Genomic DNA, 23729 nt, shown 5'->3' with positions numbered 1-23729 from the left:
TTCGGGGGACTGCTCCATGTAAGACAATAGCAGCAGCTTCTGAGCCTCCGACATCGACATGGTGACTGCAACGAAAATATTGTGCACATGCGTGCTGAAAATGGTTTGTGACAATGTGTAAAACGGAGTTCAGTGATTTGTCTCACCTGAAATGTTTCCGTAAGACAGAAAGATCCTTCTGACAAAAAGCGCCGAAGTAATAATCAAGCGTTGCCGCGCGCACGAAACTTAGCAGACGACTTAGCAGAAACTTAGCAGACGACACTGCTGCCATTTGTGATTGGTTCGTCTGCATTGGTGGTGCAGAACCGTTGTATTTAGATCGTACAGTCATGTACTTTTATTTTCAGATCGATTTTAAAGCAATATAAATTACAAGCATTGTTCATTTTATGCTTTATAAGCGCAAATATTATTCGCTCGGGACTATCCGGTGTCGAGACTATCGCCATGATACAAAGCGGAGAGGAGGTATGAAATGCCGATGTGTCAATATCGCGTTGCTGGCCATCTTTCGTGTTTCGTCACTTGAGCAAGGAGAAAATCACGACCACGAATGCCGATGACGAGTCACGATGTCACTATTTCGCCAGCAACGCGCCCCTGGACACATGGAACTTGCATCGACTTCCCCGTCGCCATTTTCAAGCGTCGTCTGCCAATTTGAAAATGACATCGGCGATGACGATGTGTGCGCCCTTCGCGATCGTTGGCTCTGCAAATGCCGCCGACGCGGCTACACTGCTGCCAGTAACATTGCGCGCCTCAGCCATGTTCTGTTTCTTTTTGACGCGGATTTTTCTGTCCGCTTATGTAATCTCTGTGTATATTAGAAACCCGTCATCATGTTCCCAGCGTAAGTAGCCTTTGTAGTGAAAGAGCTGGCAGTGTAGGCTGGGCTCGAGTATCGTTGCGTTTCTGTCGCTAGTACACGCCACACAAGTTTACTTTGTCATGTTAAATATCCCGAACAGTAAACGCTCCCGTCTGTTCGTGCTCCCGTGTTTTTTGTGTGCTTTTGTCTTCAGAGCACACGGTACGCTAAACAATGATGTCCACTCTTTGTACGACATGTAGAGGTGTGTACGCACCGCAGCAGATATGAAAGTTATTGAAGTATGGACGTGGCTTCTAATGAAATACAATGCATAGCAACACTGTGCCACCATATGCATATACACATGTACATGTACAGCAGTCCCCCATTTATTGAAATTCACTGTTCCCAGCAAGCGTAGCACAATGGCAGATATTGGAAGGCAAAGTGAAAGTATGGCGGACTACCGTAAAATCTACAGCCATTTGACCGTAATCACGATTACGGGCACACTAGTATTATTTACGGTGACAACTGTCATAATTACGGCATATTTCATTGGTGCCGTATTAATTACACTACTTGGACCGTATTACCAATTACGGTAGCATACCTGATCGTTTTACGGCAAAAAATGGATTTTGACCGTAAATGTTACTGCGATTTTCTACAGTGCAACTGCTTTTGCAAGCATCGACCCTATCTTTCTAACCCGTTTACAAATAAAGTTGAAACTAACATCTGAAATTGCGTACTTTCATCTCCTACTTGTCGCTGCGTGTACGACATTATACATTTTTATTTGCACAACATATTTTATGTAACCACCCTGCCTCCTCCTGATGCGCTGACGCAATGTGTCACTAAAGTGGCAATCGATTTTCTATTATCTTCGATTCCCCTCAGTCAGATCAAACAACAGCTGTTCAAACTGTAACAGGACAACACCATGACGTGTGTTTTATCACGATGTCTTTTTCGCGTCGTGCACCCTACAATACAACTGGCGGAAAAGTAAATTGGTGAACTCACAGTTCGTAACTCCGGGTCCCATTCAGGCATGTCAAACCTCTGTTGCTGGAAAACGTCATGTGTTAGTGCAAATTTTACATCAGAAAATGAAATCACACAGCCAAGCACGACCCTGCAGCTTCTAAAGCGAAGTTGAACACAATTTAACGACAATAAAAGAGACAGTAAACAGCTCTACAAGGCGCATTTGTTTGCTGAAGTGGTCTACGCTGCCGTCGATGAACGTTATCAAAAAATTGTTGGTTCAAAAAGATTGCATAGCGTCCCGAAACGGATACAATGCAGTCTTCCATGCTCTCCTGCGATACCGTGCCGGCAGCAGCCACACGCTATTGTGACGTCGCAATACACCAAGCAGTTCAATTCAGGGACCCTTATGCATCGAAGGGGTTTCCACAATACGTCTGAAGTTAGTCCCGATACACGTAAAATGTAATGTTTTACACTAAACGGGATAATAGGGGTGCACAAAACCCACACCGTGAATGCCGAAGCTGACACGGCTCTGACGTCACGGCAGGCATCTCCGCCAACGAGAAAGCATGTGAGAGGCCATGTGCTTACGCCTTCCATTGGGAATGGCAGTAGCTCTGTTGCCACAGCTTGATGAGTACAACACGTAGCGTTTTTTCCCTCGATAAGCAGCTATGCGATGCAATGTTTACATGATACAATGAACCACATCTATCAAAGTGTCACATCCTCTTTAGCATAGCGGAAGGAAACACAGGAGCGGCCGTTTCCAACAGATTTCCGTGGGACCCTCTGGCGGTCCCTCGTGTCAAAATCGCCATTACTTCCTGTCCACCACGTGATGTTCTCTCAAGTGTCGGTTTACCAACGCTTCGTTGTTTGCGCTGTTTTGCGTGCTATTATGCGTTTTCAATGTCATTTAATCTTAAAATGTGAGCTCCATTGCGGAAACAACGTTTTGTTAACGTGTTCTTACCACAGTAACGGCTGTCGTTTAACAGAAAGCAGCTCTGTCACGGGAATAACGTAATTCGTAAGTACGTACTTGACCGGCTGTTTCCAAACCCTGTCTGTGAGAGAGTCATCTTGAATCGTCCGGTTGCAGGCTGGCGCTGTGCTACAACTGCAGACTCATTTGATTTCATCCACACGAATGAATAACACGCTCTGAATAATCACTCCTTCCATGAATTACACAGAAAACGTGGCCACGTCGTCACACAAACGTCGCTGCCACGAATGATGTTTCTAGTCCCTCAGACCGTGACCGGAATTGTGATAGAAGAGTTAACCAAGACTCAACCTCCGAACACACACAAATAAAACTGCACGTGCTCCGTTCATCACAATGCAGATATTTGAACTGCAAGACAATCACGACTCCCGTCGTCGTCTTTGGGAGCTGGCATAGGCATGCTCTTGGGGTCACGTGAGCGGTCACATGGTAGACAGGAGCATCCCAGAATGCAATGCGAAGGCTGCACGACCGTCCCAATGGCAAAAAGTTGGAGGGGTCGCTCCTGTGTTTCCTTCCTCCACGCTCTTTCGCGTTTGACAGCATCGGAAAGCGGGACATCTTCGAAATATCTGACGTGAGGAACAGGTAATCAAGCCATCTGGTGTGACAAATGACAACTATTGCGGTGCATTTTATGCTGGGCAGACGTCAAGTGTGTTGGGGTCGGATTGAAGGGGTTGCGACGCGACCCGTCAGATTATCCCAGTCAAATGTAAAAAACGATTATTCGCACCGATGTGAGCCCGCATTCCAAGTTTGACGGCGAATAGGTTAAAGGAAGGGCAGAAAATTGGAACCGCGAATGCCGAAACTCAACCAGCTCTGACATCACAGCACGCGTCGTCGTCAGTGAGGTAACGCAAGGGTAGCCACGTGCTTACGGCTACCAATGAATGACGATGATTCGAGCTTTTTTTTTGCGCATTGACCACAAAGCTATCAATGGGAGCTCTGAGGCTTCGACGTCTGTGCTTTACTCGAGCGTGTTTTTGATGGTTTCTATATCGCTAACTACGACACGCAGAAGAATAGTATTACCCCGCGAGACACCAAATGGAATGTGCATTTCCAGCGTCTGACATTCGCACTGAATGACCTTAGAAGACTATGCTCTAAGAGCTGGCCTCAGATTTTCGCTCTCCCTCGCGCGCCCCGCCCACCCGGAGCGCGCCAATAAGAGGACGCGTGGGCGGCGTCGGCTGAGTGCCATCTGGGGGCAAAGGTTCGAACGGAGATGGAGACGTGCTCTTGGCGATGCTACATCCACTCGGTCGTTCCATCCACCACGGCCCTGAGCAGCCCCAGAGATGGCGCTGCTCGATGTGTGAACCCAGAGCCGTTTATCTGTGTGAACCTAGGGACGCGCGTTCCTTGGGACCGCGAAAATGGTCGGCGATGAGTACTGTGTCATTATCCCATTTCTGTTTACTTTTTTTTTCTGTTCTCGTGGAATGAATTGACGGATTTTGACGGCTCCCAGCTGTGTTCGCTTGTTTCTGCTTTTCATAAACGTTTTATGATCGGCGTCCTTGAGCGATGCCCGCGTTTGGTTGTTTGTTTGTTTTTGCTTTTAATGAACGTTTTATGATGGCTTGATTCATTGCCTGTTGTTGGGCGCGGGCTATGAACATATCCGTAGCGCGTTTTCGGCGTTTGTTTGTTTTTGCTTTTAATGAACGTTTTATGATGGCTTGATTCATTGCCTGTTGTTGGGCGCGGGCTATGAACATATCCGTAGCGCGTTTTCGGCGTCCTTGAGCGATGACCGCGTTTGTTTGTTTTTGCTTTTAATGAACGTTTTATGATGGCTTGGTTCATTGCCTGTTGTTGCGCGCGGACTATGAACATATCCGTGGCGCGTTTTCGGCGTCCTTGAGCGATGACCGCGCTTGTTTGTTTTTGCTTTTAATGAACGTTTTATGATGGCTTGATTCATTGCCTGTTGTTGCGCGCGGACTATGAACATATCCGTGGCGCGTTTTCGGCGTCCTTGAGCGATGACCGCGCTTGTTTGTTTTTGCTTTTAATGAACGTTTTATGATGGCTTGATTCATTGCCTGTTGCGCGCGGACTATGAACATATCTGTGGCGCGGTTTCGGCGTCCTTGAGCGATGACCGCGCTTGTTTGTTTTTGCTTTTAATGAACGTTTTATGATGGCTTGATTCATTGCCTGTTGTTGCGCGCGGACTATGAACATATCCGTGGCGCGTTTTCGGCGTCCTTGAGCGATGACCGCGCTTGTTTGTTTTTGCTTTTAATGAACGTTTTATGATGGCTTGATTCATTGCCTGTTGCGCGCGGACTATGAACATATCTGTGGCGCGGTTTCGGCGTCCTTGAGCGATGACCGCGTTTGTTTGTTTATTTATTTGTTTTTGCTTTTAATGAACGTTTTATGATGGCTTGATTCATTGCCTGTTGTTGCGCGTCGACTATGAACATATCCGTGGGACGTTTTCGGCGTCCTTGAGCGATGACCGCGTTTGTTTGTTTATTTATTTGTTTTTGCTTTTAATGAACGTTTTATGATGGCTTGATTCATTGCCTGTTGTTGCGCGTGGACTATGAACATATCCGTGGCGCGTTTTCGGCGTCCTTGAGCGGTGGCCGCGTTTGTTTGTTTGTTTTTGCTTTTAGTGAACGTTTTATGATGGCTTGATTCATTGCCTGTTGTTCCGCGCGGACTATGAACAAATCCGTGGGGCGTTTTTGCCGTCCTTGAGCGATGACCGCGTTTGTCTGTTTGTTTGTGTGTTTGTTTTTGCTTTTAATGAACGTTTTATGATGGCTTGATTTATTGCCTGTTGTTCCGCGCAGACTATTAACATATCCGTGGCGCGTTTTCGGCGTCCTTGAGCGATGACCGCGTTTATTTGTTTGTTTTTGCTTTCAATGAACGTTTCATGTTGGCTTGATTCATTGCCTGTTGTTAGGCGCGGACTTTGAATGGCGCGCCAGCATAGTCAGTTTATAAAACAACTTTTAATTGTGTTGCACCCACTGTGGCAAAATAAAAAAAAAGTTATAATTCTTGGAGACCTGAGTATACTCTGTTATAAACAAAACTCTCCTGTAGCTAGTTACATGGAGATACATATGACTTAATGCGTTAATCAAATGATGGAAACTTCTACAAGATACACTGACAATAATCCACCTACCATTACTGATCATGCTGTGGCTAATTTAGAAGAAATTAATGGTATCTGTGATGTCGTTGCTGCAAGGACTACAGATCATGAGGTGTTTTTCTTTTTTTTTTTCTGGGAAAGCAACTCGCCATCATGATATAACTACTAAGGAGAAAGGTGTTATTGATTATGAAGCACTGCGGAGAATATTGGAAACCGTAGATTGCTGTTTCGTAGATTCAATTGCAGTTGAAACCAAGTTCAAAACTTTTATCTCTAAAATTGCCTCTGCAATCCAAGAAGCGACGCAAATGTGCAGTATTAGCAAAAGATGCAGAATCAAAAAACCGTGGATAACAGTTGCCTTGATGAAAACCATCAAGCACAAAATAATTTGTATAAGAAATTGCGTCTGAAAGCGCATAACACTGGTATAAAAATCGTTATTCAGCATGTTCCGCAATTCTTGTTCGAGTTATTCGACAGGCGAAAATTTACTATTTTCAAAACCGCATGCGGCAGGCGATAACAAGAGGATATGGACTACAAATAACGATGCTTTAAGTAGAACCGTACAAACAAACGACATATCGGCCTTATGCGATTCTTCTGGGAATCTGGGAAGTGCTCAAAGAACACTTTTTTAATTCCGTCGCCGATTATAAAGATGATGATTGTATTAATGAACTACCTCAACCTGAACGTAATCTATACAGACTTTTTTTTTGTGCTGTTACTCCAACTGAAATTATGGGCGTAATCCAGCAAATAAATAACACAAAATTGGTGGGACTTAATAACATACCGATTACAACACCCAAAACGTTACAAGCATTTACTTTCTCAACCTTCAACTAATTTAATCAATTCCGTTTTTCTTGTCTGGATCTTGTCCTGACCAATTAAAAATCACCAAAGTAGTGCCGGTTTATAAAAAGGGTGATAGGTTATCAGTTAGAAATTATTGTCCGATATCTCTTTTGTCAGCTCTCAGTAAGGTTCTTGAGAAAAATATTCTAACTAGGGTACAGCCATCCATGTTGAATAAAAATTTACTCTCCCCGTCGCAGTACGGTTTCATGAAAAATAACTACACGGAACTAACATTGGTAGATATAGTTAAGAAGTTGAAACGAAATCTAGATAACAAAATCATTGCATTAGGTATTTTCTTAGACCTAATGAAGGCGTTTGATGTCATCAATCGTAATAATATTAAGGAAACTGCAACACTGTGGCGTACGCGGTCTACCTCTTAGCATCTTAAAAACGTATTAAATGAATAGGAAGCAGTACGTGAAAGTCGATAACGTGCATTCCCATCAGCGAAGCATATCCTGTGGTGTACCGCAAGAATCCATACTCAGACCCTTTCGTTTCCTTTCACACGTAAATGATATGCCAGAAACTTAATCCACTATCATGCTTTACGCAGACGATACAAACATTTTTCAAGAGGGCTCGTCCGTGGTTGCAATATTTCGAAAGGACAATCTTGTTCTTGAAAATTTCTCCACCTGGCTTGTGGCAAACAAATCAAAACCTAACTTATCCAAATCATGTTTCATGATATTCCACCCTAGGCAGCAAAGCATCACACACCACATTCTGGAGATCACTTTCTCTGGCAGTAAACTTAATTTGGTAGATTTTGTTAAATTTTTGATGTCAACTAGACTCCTCCCTGACCTGGTTACCACATGTTATTGATGTGAGAATGAAAATCTCAGAGTCTATTCGCAATATCTCGCTTAAAATGCATTATCCCCCTCAGTGTGCTGTTGTCTATCCATTACGCACTAATTCAGACATCTTTATTCTGCAACAAGAACTGATGTTCTGAGGCTGGAACAACATACAAGGGACTATTACAGTTTACTATTAATATTACAGGGACAGATGCTGACGCGGACTTGCTGTTTCGAGATGCGCCATCGGTGTAAGCGGCGGTAGAGGTGGAAAACTTCGCGTCGCTTAGAAGGCGTGTTAGCTTAGTTCAATTGGTAGAGCCCTGGACCGGCAATCCAAAAGATGTGGGTTCGAATCCTACAGCTGGCTAACCTTTTCAGTGACTTTCATCTTTCATCTTTATTCTGGTTTCGAAGAATATGGCATGACATATAAATTGAATTTGGAATCTTTACTGTACCTGCAAAGATCAGACTAGGGATCTCACTGTCTGAATCTGTTCTCTTTGCTTTTCGTGTTCGAGGTATTAAAGGCAACAACAACAACTTTATTTCAGGATAATCGGTGGGGAGTTTCATCGCCGGGGGCGATACTCTACCCCATTGCTGGAGGTGAAGCAGGGAATGAAGGAATGGGCCCCGCTACAATGAGGATCGAAGTCCTGTGGCGTCCAAAAAGGCGAAGAGAGTCTTACAGAATGTTGGTGAGCTGGATGCCGCCAGGAGCCAAGCAATTTGGTGAGGGAGAGGGGACGGGAGTCGAGCTCTTGGGGCAAGCGGCAGCGCCACTGTGCTGTGAAGGCCACGTCGAGGCGCATTCGATAAACTAATGCGGCGCCTTCACGAGAGATATGTGCTGGCATGCGGAAAGCGAGCACTGGGTCAACTTTGCTCAGCATGGCGGGGGGTAATATGTCGGCGGTCTGTTGGTGGGTTGCCAGAAGAGTCACAAGGCTTCGAAGTATGGACCGCCGATGGACAGCAGTGCAATACGCGACCGTGTCCGATACGAGAGAGCTGCTTCGCCGGCGCTGTCCGCCAGTTCATTGCCTTCGACACCGCAATGGGCATTGGAGAGCGAGCCTATGTCCAGCTTTGTAGACAAGTTTGTAAGCGGTTAACACATCCATAACCAACGGGGCGGAGGAGCCTCGGATGCCAGAATTTTCAATTTCATTTTAATTTCAATTTAATTGCTTGCAGCGCAGATGCTGAGTCAGTAAAGACCACCCAATTCCGGGTTGGGAATGTGCTGCAAAAAAAAAAAAAAAAAAGAAGTAAGAGTTCCGCAGCTGTGGATGATGTACAATGCCAAAGGCGACGTCCTTGAACTACGCCTTCGTCGGGGATGACAAATGCTGACGCGGACTTGCTCTTTCGAGATGCGCCATCGGTGTAAGCGACGGTAGAGGTGGAAAACTTCGCGTCGACAAGAGCATAAAAATGGGCTCGAAGTACTTGAGGGAGAACCTGAGCTCTGCAGACCTGGAGGTCAGGAAGACGTGGGAAGGTGTGTGGCACAGGCAGACCCCAGGGGGCGTTCTGCGGTGTGACAGTCCTAGGTGTGAAGCCGGTGAGAGCGTGGCGTCCTCTGCGCCACGCTTTGGAAATCACATTCTGGATGGTATCGAATTTTCCTGAGGAGTGGGTGACGGGGAACGTTCGCACGCAAACGTAGGAAGTGTCGAGCCGTTTCCCGCTCACGGAGGATCTCTACCGGTAGTTGTCCAGCTTCAGCTAGGACTTGCCCTGTTTCAGCCATTCTTCGAGCGCCAAGGCAGCGACGAAGGCTTCGGGCGAACAGGAACCAAAGGGTATTGAACGATGTTGTAGAAACCCTATGCAAGACTGGAAGGCTGTAAAGCGCAGTCGCCCTCACCAGAGCCGCATGAACGGCTAAGAGGGAGCGTTGATCACAGCCCCAGCCGAAGCCAGAAAGATGTTGAATGGCAGGAAGCCGTCGCTGCACTTTGGTTTCAAGGTGCTTAATGTGGCGAGCCCAGCGCAGGTGGGAGCTTAGGACCACAACAAGGAAGCGACGGGAACGCACAGGCTCGAGCTTCCGTGCACCAACCCAAAAAGGGAAATTACTCATAGCCTTGTGGGTGGAAGGAAGCTCGACGCACATTTCGGGCGAAAGGTCCATTCCAAGTCGCGTAAGGTAGAAATGAACGTTGTTTAAGGCTTGATACAAACGGCGCTGAATGGCTGGGCGTGATTTGCCTACAGTCCAAAGGGCAACGTCATTGGCATGCACGGAGAATGCGACCTTGCGTGGAAATATAAATTTTAGTCGTGCCATGACCACATTAAAAAGTGTAGGACTGAGAATGCTTCCTTGCGGTACGCCTTGATGAACAGGGTGCTTGGGGCTTTGGCCGTAGGATGTGCGGACAGCGACAGTTCGGTCCGTAAGGAAATCGTGAAGCCAGCTGAAAAGTCGACCAGATACTCCGAAAGACCGCAACCCGTGGAGGACACAGATGTGCGAGACGGTATCATAGGCGCGCTTAATGTCCAGAAAGGCCGATACAACGATCTGCCGATGAGCACGAGCATGTTGGACGGTAGAGACCAGATCAAGAACTGGATCTACAGAGCTTCGGTGGCGGCGAAATCCAGCCATTTCTTGAGGGAACGCACCTTGTGTTTCGAGCCATTAGTCGAGGCGATGCAAAACCATTCTCTCCATCAGTTTGCCCACACAGCTTGTCAGGCTCACGGGGCGAAAGGAGGATAGGGCATTTGGGGGTTTGCCTAGGATTGGAACAACTAAAGCCTCCTTCCAAGTAGATGGTACGGATTCCTGTCCCCAAGGTGTATTATAAACATGAAGGAGGGATAGGAGTGACGGCTCGTCAAGGTTTCGCAGTGCGGCGTAAGTGATTTTATTTGCTCCTGGGGACGATCGCACGTTCACAAGTTTCAACGCAGTCTGCAGCTCAATGAGAGTAAAGTCGCGGTCCATAACCGCCGGTGGACGGGGCCAGTCTTGGTGGATTCCGGTCTGCGGGCTCTGGACGAAAGTGTGGTGTACTGCAGACGTTGAGGCAGCCGCTGGCGTCGTTAGGACGACGGAGAAATCTGTCGCGAGCGTGGTTTCGTCTACACCCTTAACGATAGCCAATGCGGCGAGAAGATTATTTTGTGGGGGCGCATCCTTCAGAGCTCGAATTGTCCTCCAGATCTTTATGGCGGGGTCAAATGGTGGAAGGTGGTGACAAAACTTATGCCAGGGCTTCCGGTCCTCTTTCTTAAGTTCTCGTGCTACTTTAGCTTTCATCTGGCGGTACGCGACGATGTCAGGAAGTTGTCCAGTTCGGCGAGCCGTTCTCTCGGCTCGGCGACGTAGACGTAGCTCGAGGACGTTCTGCTCTGAGGTGGTTAATTGCGGGAAATGACCGACGTGACCGGTGACCCGTTTAGACATGACTTCCGCGTCCTGCATGGCGGAACGAATGCCTTGCGAGAGAGCCTCTGAGGACATGCCGGTGTGCACAGATGTTCGGAGGCCAGCACGAAAGAGTGCCCAATTCGTGAAACGGATCAGTCCAGTAGTGAGTGACAGAGGCAGCCTTTCGTGCGAAATATAGATGGGAAAGTGGTCACTACCTCGGTTGTTGTTTCGCTAGCGCACGACATGTAGCGAATTATGTCTGCTGAGCACCAGGAAAGGTCCAGGACATCTAGTGACGTTGGTGATCGCATATAAATTGGCTGTCGGTTGTTGAGTAGGCACATGTGAGCAGTCTCCATTAGTTCTAACAATCTCCTTCCCCGACAGTCCGTTCTACGAGTTCTCTGAGATTTAAAATCTGGGAGCTTGTTACGTAGGCTGCGAGGATTCCACTGCATCGCTGTATTAAGGGCATACATACCTTTGACATATATAAATGTCGTTTGTTAAAGGAGCATAGAAATGATCGGAATAAAATATGACGGGAGAAGTAGAAATTACGATTCTGAGCCCTGCGATACATATTCGCGCAAAAAGCTTCAGCGTAGCGCGCAATCCTGGAGCGCGAGAAAGCTTTGAATCTCGCGGCAGAAATGCCCGCTCACTCGGCTGCCAGCCGCTGACGTCATATGGCCGCGCCGTCTTTTTCTTTTTTTTTGCGATTTCTCCGGCGCCGGCAAGCCGACCGTGCAGGAAGCTTTGTTGTTCATCGGACGTCGTGGAAAGGACAGGTGATGAACTGAACACTCTTTAGGCGACATGTCTGCTCTGCTTGACGAAACGTTTTATGGAGTTGGAATCTAAGCTCCGCCAGCTTCGATTTCGCCACACGAATGTACCGGAGGCTGGTAAGTGATGCTGCTAAGTGTGAACGAACATTCGGATTGAAATACAGTGCTTCTTCTTCGTTACAAATGCATAGCCATGAAGACGCGGCGCAGTGACCAGTGTTTTCAATTGAAGAGGTCGTCGACCATCATGACTTCTCCGTGTTGTGGTCAACACTTTGGGCTCTGAACCCCATGGACACTCGCATCTCTGAGGCGAAAAAGCGGACCGATGAATGCATAGCTGTGTAACATTGCGCTTTCCATATCTTACTGATACCAGGAGCGCAACGTCTCCACAAGCACAACAACATGGACACCAAATTAAAGTCAAAAGAATTCATATCTGCTAGCGATCTGTGGGAAACCCCAAAACACATAGCCAAATAAGCATTTTCTTTTTTAAATGGTCATACGCAGCATACAACAATGGCACATGAAATAAATCTCCAACTGACAGGAATGTAATTAGTCGTATCATATATATGCTGCACACACAGGCACAATACTGTTTACTAATTAACGACACCTCATCACAATCGGAACAGAAACCACAACCGCGTACGAACCACCTCAACCCGGGCCGTCACGGTAACACAGAGGCATAGCCACAACTTTTACACTGCCCGCAGTCTTGTTTTATGCAAAACGTACGAAACAAATCGTGTAAGAACGCAAGTGAATGTCAAACGCAAATAAATAGCAACAACCCCCCCCCCCCCCCCCCCCCCCGTCTCAGTCCGTAAGTCGCCACGATTCCGGAGCTAGCAGACGATTCTGGCGGGGAGCGGACGCTTCCGGCAGCCAATTAAGTGGTCGGCCGCCTGACGTCACCACACGCCAGACTCGGCTTGGTGGAAAGTGTCGCCGCGGAGCGCATTCTTGCGAACTAATTTTCTCAGAAAATTCGCGCTTTTTGAAGAAAATATTTTGCATGACAGTTTATGAAGGTAGTGTGTTCATATCAAGCGGTGAAAAAATATATGTTCCAAATGATTTCCATGCTCCTTCAATGCATAAACACATTCACAATATGTTTAATACTATGGAGGGAAAAACTGGAATATTCTTCCACCAGAAATACGCAAAATTACCAAGCTTCTGCATTTTAAAAAGTCTGATTTCTCAAATGTTGTAGGCGGATTGCTACTTTTCGTTTTACTTTGTGTGTGTATGTGTGTACGTGCTATTTGTTACATCTCACTTTCAATTGCACAGCTAAATATGACTATTTTCATTGTGTATCGGTTTGTAGTTTCGTACATGTATCCGCTTGCAGGCTAGTATCAAGTAACTGACAGGGACCGCATCACAGTCGCGTGATGCGGTGTTCAAAGTGTTTTACATGGGCTACCAGACAGTTTGTATGAGGCACATTCATCCGGCAAATGATAAATAATGAAAATTCGTTAACTAAGCACGAAATTACGGCTTAGATTTTTAATCAATAATACCAAAACCAGGAAAGAATATCCAGCAAAGTGTGCGGGCACTACAACTGTCTACATCAAACAGCCACGTGCTACAGCATGTTCAACATCGTGGCTGCTCAGTCGTTCATCTTTTATATGCGGAGTACCTACACTGGCAGTACAACGTGGCATGGTGAGGGCGACCTGTAAACAGTTACAGCCTGTTACAAAGAAAGTCGCTGTAATTATTGAAACAAAATAGAATCACCTCCTGCTTGATGAAATTGCAATTGGCAAATTCCTTCTTTTTATCAACAGTGCCTCTCAAAGAAATTTCACTTCAATAGTTACTACAAATTTACGAGCCTCGATTTATGAATCTCAATTAACGGTAATATTTTGCTGGAATATTGATCATGCAAAAATTGTGTGTTAACTGTATTCGATACAATAATCATTCATAAATCATTGATGATTATAATCCATTCTGTTAATATAGTGGCTCATCTGTGTCCAACCATGTCGACTGAAATGTCAAACTGAAAGACGGTACCCTCCACATTTTTCTTCCCTTATCTAGGAAGCCTACTTAACGAAGAAAAACAAAACAGATGCAAGGATTGTTTGTTCAGACGTAGACTGTGAAACAGCATCCACGTCTGTTTCGACATGCTCCTTGGTACCAGCAGCTACATGTCTGTCGACTACGCCGTAAAAGAGCTTAATTTTACTGTGTTGTGCTCAGATGAAATTGCGACCTGGATTAATAAACATATTTTCTTTCTTGCAAGTTTTGTGTTGCTCTCTCATTCATCCACACGTTTCCCTTTACTTCGTGCAGCCGTATACCTATACAACCTGAACCACAGCAGGTTACGATGTCGGTCATACTCGTACGCCTACAGAGCTGTGCGCCAAATACCGTCAGCATGCGCAATTAATTATTTTTCCTTTAAACTCGTGTGTGCAAGATGCAAACCATTTAATGCATCTGTTAGTAGTTCAATTGCATGATGCAGCTAGTACGCTGCGTACTTCACGTCGCTATACTTGAAACGAATTCACAAAAAAGGAATGCTGGCCACTGTTGACGATAAAACTGCTAAATGACACGCAAAAGCAAAGACACAGCACCGGGAACACTGCTCCAACAACCGTGACGGTGTAAACAAGGATTGAAGCCACGGATGCCACAAATCACCAATTTGTACAATTTGAACAAAACTCTGCAGCTCATTTGTAGATCAGGAACTTCAAAATACGCTTCCTCAATTCAGAAACCAACGATTTCGCATAATCTTCGCCTTCGAACTGCTTATTATTAACATTTGGCGCATTCGGCTTGGCTTGGACCAGTTGCCAGTTGGATGGCTTGGAGTGAACCGCTAATGCATTTGAATTTAAACAATAATCCAACCTTGTGCACAGTGTGCCCAGAGACGTTATACCTTGCGCCAAGTATGGGGGAGAAATTTCTGCTAATAGCTGTGGGACGTGTGATGGTTGCCGCCCGCGTTTGAGGGGCTGAGTAGAGAGAAATGCATGGGAAGATGGCGACTTACGCCCACATGGACGATACCAACAGTTTAGAAATGACAACGCAGCAACGTCGACTTGCGGTGATATGAGTGTTGTATTTCACTTCAGATTCCACATGCAAAAGTTACATACAGCACGGCTTCGTTATTTTCCCAAATAGATAGGGAAATTGAACGGTGTATCCGATTTTGATTCCACATTGACGTAAGCCCGATCTTATGAATCTTGGTGGGCATCCTAAGTATGCGCTGTCTGCTTTGAGACGAAACGTAATCAGACGGTTTTATGTGGAATAAGTTGTTTGAGAAATCAGAAACCCAAGGCGATTGACAACGGCGGCACTGTAATGGGTGAAAAATTCAATGGCATGAAATTATCTGGCTGCAAATTTCACTGAAATATTTTGCAGCTTCACCTGGGTTGCCGTTTATGCATGAAGCTAAACTAGAACTGTAAATATAATAATGACGTAAAGAGGAACCCCTCTAAGAACTACTCCTTGATAGGATCTGATATCGAGGTCGAGTACACCGCAGCTTTTATGTCTATTTACCGGCATTGTATTCAAGCAAATACTTACTATTGTTCCTTGGAACTCGATATATGTAATGGAATCGTGTGCTCCTCCTCTAACCATCGCAAGTTCTGTCAATATGTTTCTAGAGGAAGCCATGACGGAAAGTAACTGTACTCAGGCTGGAACATACAAGTTGTCTGGGGCATGAACAGTTTAAATATATAATAGTCCTCGAAAGAGCCCTAGGCACCTTGAGGTATGTCCTATGTTGTCCCGTTTTTTGTTCGAACATGAGAACACTTGCTTTTCATCATATTCATCAGATGTCACGCCTTGTACTCGTGCCATGTCTGTGTGCGTCTGAGAGGAAGAGAGCCGCATGAGAGAGTGCGAGAGTGAATGCATGGCCAGAAAATCTGGACAGGCGCTCCTAAAGAGAGGGCTTCCCCTAACATCACATGCGCAATCAGGGAAACATTACACACAGGCAGGTGGGGAGGAAAGGAGGAAAAATTCGCAAGGGTAAGACGGAACTATCACAGAAAACCGCGCGTCCCGTCTGATGATAACCAGCGTTGAAGGACAGACTTGGCGCTTATCTTGAAAGCTTATTTCTGCGTTGCTTTCAAACGACAGGGTATTTGGGTATTACTCGCACAGACGTTACTCCTTCTTACCTTTCTGGCTTCACACGATGGAAAGTATTAGGGGGAGGTACTTTGTATCTGTCCGCAAGAACAATGAACAAACATGTAAACGTCAGTGGTTGTAAATGCCTAATTAATTACCTAATACCTAATTTCTGGTAATTCACGGCTTTGCGTCGGCAGACAACTGTGATCATGATCGAAGCCACAGTGATCGGTTATGGGTGAATTTTTTCCACCTGAGGGTTCGTTAACACGCGACAAAATCTCCACACACCGGAGACCGCACATTTAAACATCCCTTGCAGACGCCGGTCCCCCTGAGGCCTCGTTCTGTGCCACCCTTTGCTGACGCTCTCATCTTCGCACGACAGATCATATAGGGCTCGGCATCTAACACGTTCTTCTGATTTTCGTTTAAAACGTTTCCGTTTAAACGTTTCATACGGCGTTTAGAGTAACGTATCGTCCGGAAAACCTTTCCTTATGAAACGTCCTTAGACTTTTTCTTTAAAGACGTCTTTATTCTTTAGAGGAAGAAAGGAAATAACCGAAACTTTGCTTTTCACTTCTTTATAATAATAAAAGTTTCCTGGGAAAACGTTTATATACGTATACGTGCCGCTGTATGTTTATGCAAACCAAAACACTTTAAACGTACTGAAGAGTGCGAGGTACCGGGCTGGTTGGTCTGGGAGTTCAACCGCTTAGTTCTGTCAGAGGTTGAAAAGGAAGGATTGGGAGTAAAGAAAATATTTAGGTATGTCGATGATTTTTTGATAGGGACCACGGGGAATGTGAATGGCGCTCTTTTTTACAAGTGTTTAATAAGCTGGGGAAGGGTTTGATGTTCACTTTGGAGGAGTAGGTGTGTCATTCAGTTTCTAGATATTGAAATTGAGTGTCATGAGAATGCTGGGAATACAAACAAAGGTGCTGGAAACCGCTAATGCCTTTTGAATCCTCCATTTCAAAATCTGTAAGAAATGCGGTCGCACAAAATGTTCTTGGGGCTGCATTAAAAAAGTCGTGTGTGCATAAGGTGTTGAACAGCTGTTTGGGCCAATTGATGAGATTAGAGCAAGCGGGATACCCGGAGGATGTTGTTCAAGATGTGGTTGGCAGGAGTTAACTAAGTTCGGGAAAAATGGTTCAAGTGACGAAAATCAAAGCAGTCGTAATTTCGGAGTGGTGCAGTATGTTCACAATGCCTCGCATCGGTTAAAGAAATTGTCTAGAAAATTTTGTGTTGATGTGGTTTTTAAGAAAGGTTGGAACTTATGCATGCAACTTTGGAGCATTATGAAAAATGTAAATAAGAAAGTAAGAACTGGATGTCAAGTCAACCATGTAAATACTTATGTTGTGTGGGAGCTCTTTATTGTATACCTCTAAAATGTGGGAGGGTCTATATCGGCCAGACATCAAGGTGTGTTAACATTACATTAATGGAGCGCGTCAGCCGGCAAAAGTGTCTGGACCTTCCACTGGGAAGGCATTTGGGTTAACTGCGGTTGCTGTGGGGGGAAGTGGAACAAAACTGCGGTGTTACATAGATTAAAAAAGGTTGGAGCGTTAATGTATTTAGAAGCACTTGAGATTACGAAAGCAGGAAAAAGGTGTGTCAGTTCCACGTCTGTAACACTAACCGATAAGGTTTAAATTTTATCGATGTTAATTAAGCGGTGCAGCCGAACAAGTTTTTACTGGTTTCTGACGGGTTCGTTTGAACCATGCCTGTGTTTAGTGTCATTGTGTGCCTTGTCGTCTAAGTAAACTGTGCTAGTTGCTAGTTAGTAGTGAGTTTTAGTATACCGTTGATAAGGTTATCGTGCTTATCGGAACCAATCGCAGTGGTGCGTGACTCATAATCTTGTCCACTGATTGGTTCCGGTTGATACGATTCAACGCTAGCCACGTTATCAACGGTCTGCTAAAACTCCCTAGTACCTTGTCGCCCGTCCCAATTTTTCATCCCCTGCACTGGATTACTGCTTCTGCAATGTTTAAACGTATCCTGGGAAAACGTTTAAATACGTATACGTGCGGTCGAACGTATATCTAACGATTTTTTTTATTGCGCGTTAGCGCCGCGAAGCAACTGTGTCTATGAGCGGCGTACAGACGTGGACAGACAGAGAGAGGACAGCAGGAAGGAGTGGGGGACAGAGGGATCAGTATGCGTCCTGGGCCGACTTCAAGGGGAACTGTGTCGACATTCGTCTGGAAAGTCTTCGGCAACCCCAGGGAAAACCTCAGACAGCACAGCCGGTAGTAGGATTCGAGCCCACCACCTCCCAGTCTACAGCACGACCTTGGTTACCACCAACTAGCGGACGCCTTAGACCACTCGGCCATGCCGCTGGTGTATATCTAACAGAAAACGTTTAATCTGGGAAACGTGTTACAAAACGCGTTTCTTAAGAAAACGTTTAAACGTTTCGACGTGTAAACGTTTAATAGCGAGCTCTAATCATAACCAAACGCAATGCTTTCGTACGTTTATTTCAGTGTGTATGACCACATTATTCAATGCACTCCGCTGCGCACTTCATCAATTCCCACGCAAAACTGACAAGGTGCGTGTTCGCAGCATGGAGAGCTGGTTTCTGAAAGTTAAGCTTACAGAAAAAATTTGAGTATGATGAATTGCGATAATCTTTTCCAGACGCTGTTATCAGCGCTCGGGCTCTGCGAAAGGCACGGCTCAATCGGAAAGACAAAAGGTGATAGCGACGCCGCTTATCTGTCTCTTTTTGTTTGGAGACAGCTAGAAAGCGTTTTGTGCTGTTGCATTTTTGATCACGTGAGCGAGCAAAAGTGCGACGAGCTTGCCAGGCGGGTCAATTTATAAAAAAGATATGAAATCCTTTATGCAGGCTATTGTACACGAGCAAGAGGAGAAGCAAGACTTACGCGAAACTGATATTACTAAGTTACACCTTTAAATTATTGGCCACTTACTTATAAGTAACGTGATTATTCATTCAGTAATTAACAAATAGTTTGTAAGGATTTGGACGGAATAGTGGGTACTCAATTGATTAATTACCTAATTCAGAGGTCAATTGATGAATAGTTAGTAATGAATTGAATGACAACTACGTTTACTAATTTAAATGGCTAGTCCATTAATTTATTCGTTAATTATGAACTAATTCATTATTCACGTAAGCATCACTTACCGAATTAAAGTGACTAATAGTACTTTAATTACCTGATCGGTTAATTAAGCACTTCTTTATGAACTCATTGATTATCCACATAAGTATCACTTACGGGATTAAAGTGAATAATTAGTGAACAGAAAGTGACATCAAATAAATAGTTAACCAATTCCCAGTTAATTCACTTGGAGCAGGCACGGTCACGAATGTCGCTTAGCGCAAGTCATCTCTTGAGACTAACTACGGCATTTGTCAATACATGCGCCCATCAACAGAGAATTAAACAAAACACACACACAAAAAAAGGAAAACAAAACCACGACCAATACTGCAAGCTCAGCAGTCGACATCAGCAACCGTTGAAGGCGGCTTGCACGCTATGCCTTCCCTCTTTGCGGTCAAGCCAAACATACCTTCTCGTGTACATCTGCCATTTGAGACCTTTTTGGTCCAGGGAACCGCAGGCGGTAGGACTACCGCAAAGGTAACAATAAATTTTAATTCCCCATTTACCCCTGAACCTATATCCCGGGGGAAAATGTGCTATCTTCATCACAGCCCGAGATATTAATTCATAAAGTTGTCTCGTTGGTGCACTTTTCCTATACCTCCCAAGTATTAGCCGTCCAAAATGCTGAAACTCTAGGGAACGGATGCAATTTGGTACCCAACGATGTTTTCTGTTCAAATGGGCTCAGAAGGGCTCCCTGATACTATATGCCGGGGGAAAATTGGATGTGTTAAGTAGAACGGCAGATACAGCAGTTTTTCTTACTTTCCCATTGTATTTTTGGCTAGTTTCGCGCGGCGGCCACAAGATGCGCAAAGCGTCGCTGTCCAGAATTTCTGGGGATGACTGTCCCAACAGTCAATTAAGGCACTCAGACCAGTCTTCGGAAAGCGGATCCAAACGCTGTCGAATTGTTCAAGGCGCCCGACCGGTAATCGAGACAGTCGTGGTCAAAATCCCGCAGCTGTTTAGCTTTTCTGACGACGACAGTTTTAAACTCACGAAGCCAGTTCCCTTGAGAATGTGGTTAAGTGAACGGTTCAACCAGCAGAAAGGAAAGAGGAAGGGCCTCACAGATGAGCGGGAAGCACAATGCGCACATCGTCAGAGCGCTAGTACGTCTAAGGATTACTTTGCAATTCAGACCTTAGAGGACAGACTGTGACATCTTAACGGTAGAAGCAACTTACTCTGTGATCAACGGTTTTCTTCTCTTCCAAGTGTCGGAACTTCATTAAGTTGTACTTGAAATGTAAGACCTGAAAAAGCAAAGGACCACTCCTCTTTTCCGTATTCATCTGACGAGATTTTGCCCAACTCCAAATAAACTGCAGAATATTACGGCGTTCGTGGCATAATTTCCGTGAGCACAATTTGACAATAAGGTCATATTTACGTGCATAATAATGTGCACACATACAAGAACGAAGAGCGAAGGCTTGGGCAGAAATTACATATAGGCTATTAAAATACGCTCCCTTCGTCTCCCCTGTCTTCATGTCTGTACGGCGCCCATAGCCCCAGTTGATTCGCTAACACGCATTAAAAAGCAACATTATAAAGTCAATATTATGACAAGTTTCGTAGAGAGAAAACGGAAATGGCCACATTCGTTAGGACAGAGTGTGTACGTGGTGTCACAGAGTTGAAAGGCGTACACTATGAAAGGACTTGCAGGTTATACTGTGCACGGGGCAGATAAAAAGTATTTTGGAGATGTTGCGCAGTGCAAAAAAATCGCAGTTTGATTGTTTCTTACAGTTTGTCTCTTCTTGTTACTAAAACGCTCCAAACCTCCGATGCTTCTCCAATGCTACTGCCTGACATATTGCAGGCGCAACACATTTTAGGTGACAAGATCACAGAATGCGACCGCCTAAGTATGCCATTGGAAATTTCACTGCGTAACTTCATCTCAAAATTTAAGTTTAACAACACACAGAGAGCGTACAGGCATACTAGTAGATATTTCTAAGAGAAAAGCTAGAGAGTGGAGCTAGACATACAAAACATTTAGCTCTACTAATACACTTACCGCTACTACGTACGCCACCATATAAATCACTGTGTAGGCGATCCACATTTTCAGAAGCTTGATATAGCGCTCGAGCATTTCTCTTTTGTACTGCAAGGCCATAGAGTGTGATTCAGAATTAAGAGGATATATGATACGTGTGACTAGTAACTTGAACGTTCAAAGAACATCAGAAATGCGTTATTAGTGATTCGAAGGAAGTGAAATGACTCGAGGAAATGAAAACATTCACTGCACATCATAAACATCTGATTTCCAGAGAAGTTAACTTTCAAGTTAACTCCATCCACAAATATGCACACGTGTGCGATTTGGTAAAAAGGGTGCATGAAGTCTCGGTGTCACGGAGTTTTTCTTGGGTTTTCCTCAGACACTTTCAGACATATGTCGGCACAGTTCGCTAAGAAGTCGGGCCATGACGCACATTCCCGCAGGGCGTCAGTCGTGACGTTGACCACTTCTGTGAGGCCGACAACGGCCAGATTGCAGGGTTGCTGCATTAGCCAGGTTGTTCTCAAAACCACTGTGCTTGAGTGATGTCAGCACACGCACATACTACTTCAAACGGCATCTGCTTGGGCACCAGGTACTCAACCAGGAAAATTACTAAGAGTCATATTCGACTGCGGTGGCCAAGGCACTTTTATTACTAAGAGTTCGGCTGAAGCTCTAGCATACAAAGGAGCCCTTATCAAAAAGATCTCCATTGTGTCGTTTGGGTTTCACCCAGCATGCCCAGTTTTACGAAGCGGTAGAGATCCTCATACGATCTCTAGCGGGACACACATACCAGACCATCGTAGCACTCGTCGTTGAACGGATATAACACAAACTCTACACACAAAGTACCAACGGGGGAGCTGCAAGAAGAAATGAGCGAACATGGGCTAAGGATAGCGGATTCGTGCAGAGAAGATAATAACGAATCGATCGCAGTTCTTATCGGGGCAGACCATTACTGGGAATTTGTAACTGCAAGGGCCAGAAAATTACAACATGGAGTCCACGCCATTGAAACCACGTTGGGATGGACACTACAAGGACCCTATGCATCTACCAGCACATTGACGCCAACAAGCTGCAACAATGTCGCAGTTTTACATGTCAGTTCACTCGAACAAATGGAGTTCCACCAAATCGTGGACCGCTTGCCTCGTCGCATGAAGTTAATACCAAATATTTGAACGATAATTTGGACTCTGGTCCAAGCCTAAACCCGGACATTCTGACTGTTTTACTTAAATTCCGCTTGCATCCAATGCGGCTTTGGTAACCGATGTAAAAAAAAAAAATGTTTCTCCAGATAATGATCCGTGAAGAAGATCGCTACGCCTTGAGATTTCGTTGGTAAATAGAAGGAGAGGAGAGAGAATGAATAGAGTGACATTCGGAACGGCTCCAAATATATTTCTCCTTGCAGCAATGATACACCATCATCACCATGCCGGGAGACTGTGAGCATACTCGACCATCCATGTACGTGGATGATGTGATACTAGGAGCACAAAATGTCGAGGAAGCAAAGGAGATATACATGGAGACCAAACAAATCTTCAGAAAGGCTCCAATGAAGATACAGGTCCCATATCATGCCAAGGTCCTTGGCGTGATATGGGATCAAGAGGCCGACACTCACTCCTTGCCACTCAAAGACGCACAGGGCAGTAACACGACAAAGGAGGTTACGAAATGGCATGTTTTGCACGCGATCGTGGAAATTTATCTATACTCGGGGATTCATCCTACCTTACATGGTGTCCGGAAAGATACGCTTACAGGATACGTGGAAGGAGGAACTGGACTGGGACACAGTGTTACCGCAATACCTGCATGACAGATGGCGAGCAGGATGTTGTGAAATGCCACGCTTAAAAACTGTACAAATTCCACCCGACTACGGCACTCACCTCCAAGATAACGAAGAAGCCGAGCTACATTTTTTTCTCCGATCCCAGCCCTACTGCCTATGGCACGGCCGCATATTTATATCTTGGCTGCAAATGATCCCAACAACGTGTACAACTGATGATAGTCAAATCAAGAGTTGCTCCGATAAAGTTGGCGACTCTGGCTCGGTTAGAGATAATGGGAACATTGATGTCTTCCAGGGGTTCTACTCACTTCAACAGTAACTTCAAGTTAAGGGCTGTACACCGCTTTTGGACCGAATCGACCATCACTCTCGAGTGGATACGAGGAGATTCAACGCACTGGATAATGTTCGTGCGTGGACTGGAAGAAATACAAAAGAACGTGAGTACTGAACCCTGGCATTACGTATCTGTAACACCGGACGACATGATAATGGGACATCATTCAACATCACAACCGTCAACTCACTTGGCGCTATCTTCAGCTGGTCTTCTAAGGAACTCCGCCCAATCCATAGATCTGCTAAAAGCCAGGTGGAGGAGGCAGAAAGCATACCTCGAACAGATTTGGAACAGGTGGCACAAA

The 23729-nt window shown here is 45.2% G+C and overlaps 1 protein-coding gene across 5 annotated transcripts in view; it reads right to left on the bottom strand.

Annotated features, from left to right (window-relative positions):
• Positions 1 to 23729, bottom strand: part of LOC135374008 (uncharacterized) — a 150962-nt gene that overhangs the window by 64520 nt on the left and 62713 nt on the right. For 4 of the 5 annotated variants that reach the window (XM_064607027.1, XM_064607029.1, XM_064607026.1 and 1 more), the window contains 3 exons: positions 21273 to 21362; positions 20428 to 20496; positions 1850 to 1894 (listed from right to left, as the gene is read on the bottom strand). In XM_064607027.1, the coding sequence (XP_064463097.1) occupies positions 1850 to 1894; positions 20428 to 20496; positions 21273 to 21362 (204 nt within the window). The remainder of the gene's footprint in view (positions 1 to 1849; positions 1895 to 20427; positions 20497 to 21272; positions 21363 to 23729) is intronic. The other variant, XM_064607030.1, reaches the window with a different exon arrangement.

The sequence above is a fragment of the Ornithodoros turicata genome, unplaced genomic scaffold (assembly GCF_037126465.1).
Source record: "Ornithodoros turicata isolate Travis unplaced genomic scaffold, ASM3712646v1 Chromosome39, whole genome shotgun sequence".
Classification (NCBI taxonomy): domain Eukaryota; kingdom Metazoa; phylum Arthropoda; class Arachnida; order Ixodida; family Argasidae; genus Ornithodoros; species Ornithodoros turicata.
The sequence above is the reverse complement of the archived record's forward strand: the minus strand, read 5'-3'. Positions and strand labels throughout refer to the sequence as shown.